Below are 7904 nucleotides of genomic sequence, written 5' to 3'. Positions count from 1 at the left end.
CAAACATTGTCATATTGTACCTATGTCTTTTATTCATAGTATGTAGCAAGGAGTTTGATATAAAGTAGGCACTCAGTAAAGGCAAGACTTGAATGATACATTAAGTCAGTTATGTTGCTAAATGCTAATATTGGAAGAAGAAAAAAGTTTTAAGTACAAGTATATGAGTTTGTTAGAGCTTTTAGGAGTGATTAGAGAAGAGAGACAATTATGTGCCCAGCAGGAATTGTGCCCGGACTCAGAGGGAGAGAGGGAGCTTTAAACGTGAACTGTAGGGGAGGCCTCACACATATTTGAGACAAGAGAATTCAGTGACGTGCAGCTGTGTTTATATGTGTGCCAGCCACAGGCCCCAGGACTGACCTCCCGGCAGAGTGGTGTTTGTGTCCATGAGCTCAAACAAAATCTCGCACTTACTGAGCACCTGATAAGTGTTAGTTCTATCTTTATTCCTCTTTCTACAGTAAAAATCATCACGTATTTTAGGGCCTGGCACTTTGTTAGATATATTTTGAGGGAAAAAAAAACCCCACAAAATTATAGAAATCTGGCTTTTCTTTTCCTTAAGTAGCATAAGAAATTAAGCTGATAGTAATTAACTTGCAACCCATTATTATGAATAATTATGCTTTAATACCAATATCATTTCAAACTCTTTTTTTTTAATTATAAGTAATAATATGAGCTCAAAAAAGATGTTCTAAAAGTTCTTCAGCTTTCCTCTGTCCCAGGCTTGAGAGTCTTTAGGGTACTCTTAATATGATAAGTCATTCTCTTAAAAGGGGCAACAGAAAGATATTTACTTTTCTAATATGATAAGTCATTCTCTTAAAAGGGGCAATAGAATGATATTTACTGTTCTGTTGTATTTGGCTATACTTTTTCTGTTCCCCTTATCCTTCCTCTTATAATCAGATAATTTGCAAATACCTCTTGAGTGAAGAAGAGGACTACTTCAGTGAGAAACAGTACTTGGCTGCAGTCAGAAAATTCACAAGTCAGCTTCTTGATCAAGGTCAGTCATGCCTCTGGGGGTTGTAAATTTGTTTTAGTTGAGAACAAAAAGTAGTCCATTGGCTAACTTTTCCTCACCCGTTATGCTAGGTGCCTCTCAGTGTTATGATGTATTATCTTCTGATGTGCAGAAAAATGCCTTGGCAGCTTTTGTGAGGCTTGGTGTGGTGCAGAAGAAGAAGGTGTAAGTATTGGCTGGGATCCTGGGTGTTAAAGGGGCAAGGACATCAGTGACATTTGAGCCCAAATTCCAGAGACACAAAAATGGGTGATCTTACTAGATCATAATTTACTAACTTTACATTGTACTTTACTTATCCATCCCCTAATTAGGTGAGTCTGTATAACTTGCCCTGAAAATTTTATATGGTTGTGAATAAAAACAGAATTGAAGCAAAGAAAACAAGTACGCTCGGCCACTATTTGACTTACTGTTGAAATATGTAGATGAATTACAAGAAAAACTTTTGAGGAAGTATAATGTGTATGTATGTAGCTATATGATACAAATACATACATACAGATTATATATATGAGACACGTATGAGTGTATATATGTATAGATACATCAATACTCTCCAAGGTGTGCAAATTTAACAGTAATAAAGCTTAATGTGTAAACCCTCACAGTCCTGTCTCTTATGGATCCAAAATATGAAACTGGAAGTAAGATTGACCTCAAGGGAGACTCTTGAAAAGTACTCTTGCAGTATCTACATTTAGCAACACAGTATAATAATGGAAATTGTCTTTTCCCCATGGTTTATGCAATAACAAAGCTGATGAATTCTTTTCTCCTAGAAATAATGAATGTATATTTAATGTGAATGAACCTGCCATAACCAAATTAGAAGAAATGCTTGGTAAGTGCTGCTTAGTATGATATGATGTTTTCACATTATATTAATATACATTAAAACAAAAATGTATACCATGGCATCAAATACTGTCTCAAAATGAATGGTAGTGGAGTTCTACTGTAGACAGGCAACTACTTACACAATAGTAGTGGAGTTCTACTATAGATAGGCAACTACTTATATAATCTAGAATTTTCTCAAGGACACTAAAGAGAAAGTGCAAAGAAAATTAACAAAGGAAACACAGTGAGTATAAAATAAGGAATCTGCTACAACATTGAGATTCACTTTCTGACATCACTAGTCTGAGTGAGAAATCCAGACCTTTCTCATCTTGGTGTTGGAGAGGCGAGAATACCTTTCATTTTTGTCCTTTGATTCCTGTTCTCCTTCTCAATTCTTGGGTCTGTTCTTATTAGGTGAAGAATTGGAGTCAATATCCATATCTCATAAACTTTCTGAATTTAGAACTAGGGATTGTTAGCTCATCCTGGAGAGAATAACCCAATGCTTACTTTTCTTTATATCCTATGAGTTATAAAGAAATAGTCACACTCAAAAAAGGTGGGGCCATTGGTATGTGGTACATGGAGTTAAGAGTGTTGACATAACAGTGATACAGTGGCTCCGTGGAGGTTGAGAACACTTCTTATTGACAGTAATGGGACAGTTTGAGAGGAGGAGGGTATTAACAGTTGAAAAAAATGATTATCTGTTGATTATATTGAATAAACATGGATATCCTTGAGTAGATCTTCTTACAAATAGTATTTCTGTGCCTGATCTTAATTTACTACCTTTTGTCAGGCTGTGTAGAGGAGCTTTGGACAGGTGTCTGTTGGAATTAGGAGAAGACCAGGGCAGGGCACATGGACAGAGGAGAACATTGAAGAAAAGGGCTAGAAGTGCAATTAAATGGGTGCCACAGGTAGGGAAGACGGAGTCCTAGGCTGTGTAGAAGGAAATATGTAGGCTGAAATTCATTCTTCTGTCTGTATCCTGTCTGGAAATCTCAGAATATGCAACCTTAAAACTCAACTCCAAATTTGGTAAGAGGGGTATATATCTAAAATAACCGCAAAGCTGTCATTCTGTGAGGGTTGACAGTCAATGGCTTAATGCCAGGAAGCAGATACCATGTGAGTGTGAACTACTAGAACACACTGAACCTGAAGTCAGAAAACGTGGTGGTCGGCTCCTGGCTCTGGCCCACACCGTCACTGCTTGGGGCACATCTTTCATCTCTGCTTTCGTCTCTCTGTTGGTTGCTGTACTTGTAAAGCTCTATACAAGTGTTAGGTGTCTGTCTTGGGCGGTGGCTTAAGGAACAGTTGTATGAGGAATGGCAAAATGTACATCATTTCCTGAGCTGTGTTTCTCTTTTTAATCTTAGGTGGTAAGATGTCAGTAGGAAAACTGGCCACTGCAAAACTTTAATAATTACCAACTAGTTAATGGAAAATTTGGTCGCATGATTGCCGGCAAAGGACTCTTACTACAACAAACAGGGAAGCAGAGGAAGAGACACATCTTGTTCTTCGCAAGGCTTTGAGGGCCATGGACTTAGCAGAGGAAGAAGATCATTGTAAACAGTCCGTGTGATCTTCCCCACCACAGGGTTAAAAGGCATTTGTATACAATACTGTGTGCTTTAAAATAAAACAATCTTTTGGAAACATGCTTGGAAAAAAGCTAAGCCCCTATTTCACTAACACTTTTTAGCTTAACTACATGTATTGAATTTTTATGTTGACTTTGGAATTAAAGTGTGATATCAATACTAAAGGCTGTGACTATTAAAAGTACAGAAAATGCATGTCTTACATTTCTTGTGGCTTTAATCAGAGTTGCCTCAAACAAATGTAGGTTTGACATAGATACAATAAATTAGCTAGCTTACTTTAAATTTTGCCACCCCAAGTGCCTTAATTAACAAAACTGAACTAATCAAAGTGTATGCAACAGAGAGATGCTGTGTAATGTATCATAAATACTCGGAAGAACTCAAGGGCAGAGAATCTTGAAGGAAGCTGGGGAAACACCAGAAACCTTGCTAGGAAGCCTCCTCTGGAGTGGAGGATGGACGGAGCAGCCCTCGAGGTATCGGATTAGAGTGATGGAGGGAGGGGCAGTGGAGTGGTGTGTGCAAAGAGCAGTGACCAGAGTGTCCTGGGGTAGGTTCCAGAGGACCCAACAGAACATCAGCCTGGCTGGAACAGGAGTCATGGACAGTGAACGTGAAGAGCAAGGCAGTCCAGGCTTCCACAACAAAGTACCGTACGCTGGGTGGCTTAAACACAGACATTCATTTTCTCCAGTTCTGAGGTGCTGCAAGTTCAAGATCAAGGTAACCTGCCCAGTAGCTTTGTTCTGAGGTCTGTTTTCTGGGCTTGTGGGTGGCTCTCCTCTCACTGTGTGCTTCTGGAAAAGAAGTAAGCTCTTTGCTGCCTCTCTTAAGGACACTAATCCTGCCATGAGGGCTCCGTCTCAGTGACCTCCCAAAAGGGCCCGTCTCAAAATCCTGGCACACTGAGGTTAAGAGTTTTAACATAAGAATTTTGGGGTAGAGGTTACAATTTAGTTAGTGGCAGAGATCAACATAGACAGTGGCTTAGAGACTTACAGTAAAACATTTGAATTGAAATCTTAAGTTCCACGGGAAGTTAATGAAAAGTTTCTCTAAATGTCGTTCTAGGTTTATCTATATCCAAGTTCTCTGCAGTGTGCTTATGTTCCCCTGAGGCCAGACTGCTGCTGTTCCTGTTCAGACTGGAGAGCCGTTACACTAGTGACCAAGGGGCCCTCTGGGGGACTGCTTGAAGCTTTCTTTGGGAAGCCAAAGAAGAGTTGTGTGTTGAGGTTGATCAACAGGAGTTGAGGAGTCACTCAAATGGTTTTCATGGCTGAGAATTCTACGGCATGGCAGCTCAACAGAGGCCCTAAGCTGCTTCCCTCCAGGGAGAGACAGGCTGTGTAGTCCAGGGCAACTGGGAGACTGGGTCCCTAGCCAGTTCTGATGGTGTAGACATGCCTTAAAAAGACTCTCTATGTGGTTACTTTTCTTCCTAACATTTCATGCTGTGCACACACGTTGAAGGCTGAGTGAGGTAACCCTTATTTACTTTTAGACGTTGAAGGCTGAGTGAGGTAACCTTTATTTACTTTTAGACCAGTTTGTAACATGTCAGGTATGGACAAAGACTTTGGAGTTTTGAGTACAAGTGGCTAGACTAGTGTCGTCGTATTGTAATCAGCAGAAAGCTTCAAGTAAAGAATTACATGTTTCCCAAAATGTATTCTGTCCCTTGAATTGATGCCCTTTGACCACAATGTCTTCAAGACTATAATCAGTTTCTAAATTTTTGTTTTAGGCTTTTGTATCCAATCGTTCTGAAATTTTTATACTCTTCTTATCTCCGTTAGCTATCTCGTCTAAAAGTAGTTAAGGAGTGTTTTCACTTTTTTCTATCTACTGAAAAAAGTTTTGACCAATTGAAATTAGCTGTTTGATAAACATTTGATTTCTGTATACAACTATCCGTATTTGATTTCCTGTGTATGAAGGGGATTTTAAAATACTGATTCAATTTCTTATTGGTTGTAGGGCCCTGAAGCTTTCTATTGCTCTAACTTTTGCCCACATATCTTCTGTTTTGTTCTTATTATTATTTAGTTCAAAGTATTTTCTATTTTCCATTATAACCTATTCTTTGACCTAGGATGTATTTATTTAGAAGTCTGTTTTTAAATTTCCTAATGTACCATATTTTCTTGCATATCACTTTGTTTTTACTAATAGTTAAATTACTTATTAAGTGAAGGTAGTCTGGAATACTTAGACTTTTTTACTTAGTAAGTGATTAATTTGGACAAATAATCCCTGTGTGTCAAAGAATTATTCAATGACTAGATAAAATATTTTATATATCTATTGGGGCATCATTCATATTAATGGTACTGCTTATACTTTCTGTAACATTGCTGAATTCTAATCTGCTTCAGATATCAATATCTGAGATAGGTGTATTGAAATTTCTTACTATTATAGTGGATTTGTTATATTTTCATCAGAGCCTGTCAGTTTTTGCTTTATTTTGAAGACATGCTTTAAATTTAAGCACAAGTTTAAGCTTATTACTTGCCCATAAGCTTAGACATTACAATCATTTTATCTTCCTGGAAAATTGTACTTTTCATTAATATGTGTTTACCTTTCTTTCTGGCAATTATATTTAACCTCAAAGTCTAAAGTCTAATAAGACCTTAAAGTCTAAGCTAAAGAAAACTCTGGTTGTCTTAGTCTGTTTTATGCTTCTATAATAGAATACCAAAGACTAGATAACTTATAATGAACCAAAATTTATTTGTCCCATGATTCTGGAGCAGTTCAAAGCAAGGCAGTGGTGTCTGCTCAGCATCTGGTGATGGCCTTCTTGCTGTGTCATTCAATGGCAAAAGGCAGAAGGACAGAAGTGCACGTGAGAGAGATGTCTTGTGAATAGAACCTGGATTCTTTCTATCTATATTAATCTCTTTAACAAATGTTTGCTTGGCCACACCCTTAGTATTTGCTCCTGAACACACTTTTATATTCTTTACATGACCAGGTTGCAAGTTTTTCAGATCTATCTTTTCTGCTTCCTTTATAATTATAAATTCTTTCTTTAAATAACTTCTTTCTTCCCTTATTTTACTGTAGTGGCCAAAAGAAGCTATGTAGCATTTTTAATGCTTTGCTACTGACATATTTCTTCTGCTAATTTATTGCTCTTAATTTCTGTCTTCCACAAAGTCTCAGGACCTGGAAACGATTTCATCAAGTTCTTTGCAAATGTATAACAGCCTTTACTCCAGTTTTCCATACCTTGTTCCTCAGTCCTGAGACCTCATCAGAATACCCTTAACTGTCCATATTTCTATAACATCCTGATCATAACCACTTATGTAAACCCTAAGAAGATTTAGGCTCCCCCTATATCTATTGTTTTCTTCTGGACCCTCACCAGAATTATCCTGAAAGCTCCTATCATGACAATATAGGCTTTCGCTAGCCTGCTTCTCACAATTCTTCCATCTTCTAACCATTTTTACCCAGTTCTGAATCTGCTTTCACATTTCCAAGTATTTGTCATGGCAACAATCCCATTTCTGGGTGCCATTTTCTGTTTTAGTCCATATCTTGCTGCTATAACAGGATACCTGAGACTGAGTAATTTATGATGAACACATGGTTCAGGAGGTTGGGAAGTCCATGGTCAAAGAGCCACATCTGACTAAAGCCTGGGTGCTGTGTCATGTTATGGGGAAGGGCAGAAGGGCAAGAGAGCTAGAGTGAGAGAAGAATGGGGCCAATGCATCCTTGTGTTAGGACACCACTAATCTACCCACTCCTGAATAGTAACATTAATCCACTTGAGGGTAAAGCCCTAAATACTTCTTAATGGCCTCACCTCTCCACACTGTTGCAGTGGGGATTAAAATCTCCACAAACGAACTCTTTGGAACACATTCAAACCATCGTACTGGTGTATGTTTTTTTTTTTTTTCATCTTTTCAACTTTTCTGTGTTTTTCTGATTTAGAAGTGCCTTTCATGAAGAGCACATTGTGGGACTGTGCTTCTTTTATTTGGCCTGACCAGCTTTCATCTTTTGCCTGGAAAATTTATGACATTTTATTTAGTATGATTGTTTATTTTGAATTATAAGTGTCATCATATTTATACTCATTTACCTGCTTTAAATACTTTTAGTCTTGTCTGTCTTCTTTTGAATTGAATTGGTTATTAACCCTCCTTAATTCCTTGTAGTTTGAATATTCAATGTCCTATTTCTCTTCTTTAAGTGTTTATTCTAAAATATTTTCATGCTCACTTAATTTTACAAGTTATAAAGTTAATCAATGTTTTTATCTTCCTCCTGAACACTAAAAAACCTTAGGTTGCTTTAACTTCTATTATCATTCCACCTTACTTGCAATTATCATATATAGCTTATGACCACCCGCCCTGTAAGTAACTCCTCCCTGGTGA

General features: G+C 37.7%; 1 protein-coding gene across 3 annotated transcripts in view; it reads left to right on the top strand.

Annotated features, from left to right (window-relative positions):
• GNPAT (glyceronephosphate O-acyltransferase) overlaps window positions 1–3734 on the top strand; it is a 33790-nt gene extending 30056 nt beyond the window's left edge. For 2 of the 3 annotated variants that reach the window (XM_023517651.1, XM_023517652.1), the window contains exons 13-16: window positions 916–1015; window positions 1105–1198; window positions 1816–1877; window positions 3268–3734. In XM_023517651.1, coding sequence (XP_023373419.1) covers window positions 916–1015; window positions 1105–1198; window positions 1816–1877; window positions 3268–3311 — 300 coding nt within the window. In that variant the 3' untranslated portion in view covers window positions 3312–3734. The remainder of the gene's footprint in view (window positions 1–915; window positions 1016–1104; window positions 1199–1815; window positions 1878–3267) is intronic. The other variant, XM_023517653.1, reaches the window with a different exon arrangement.
• Window positions 3735–7904: the final 4170 nt, after the last annotated feature.

Source organism: Otolemur garnettii, unplaced genomic scaffold, assembly GCF_000181295.1.
Source record: "Otolemur garnettii isolate 467f Iridium unplaced genomic scaffold, OtoGar3 scaffold00116, whole genome shotgun sequence".
Lineage (NCBI taxonomy): Eukaryota > Metazoa > Chordata > Mammalia > Primates > Galagidae > Otolemur > Otolemur garnettii.
Note: the sequence above shows the minus strand (reverse complement) of the source record. Positions and strands in the feature narration are given on the sequence as shown.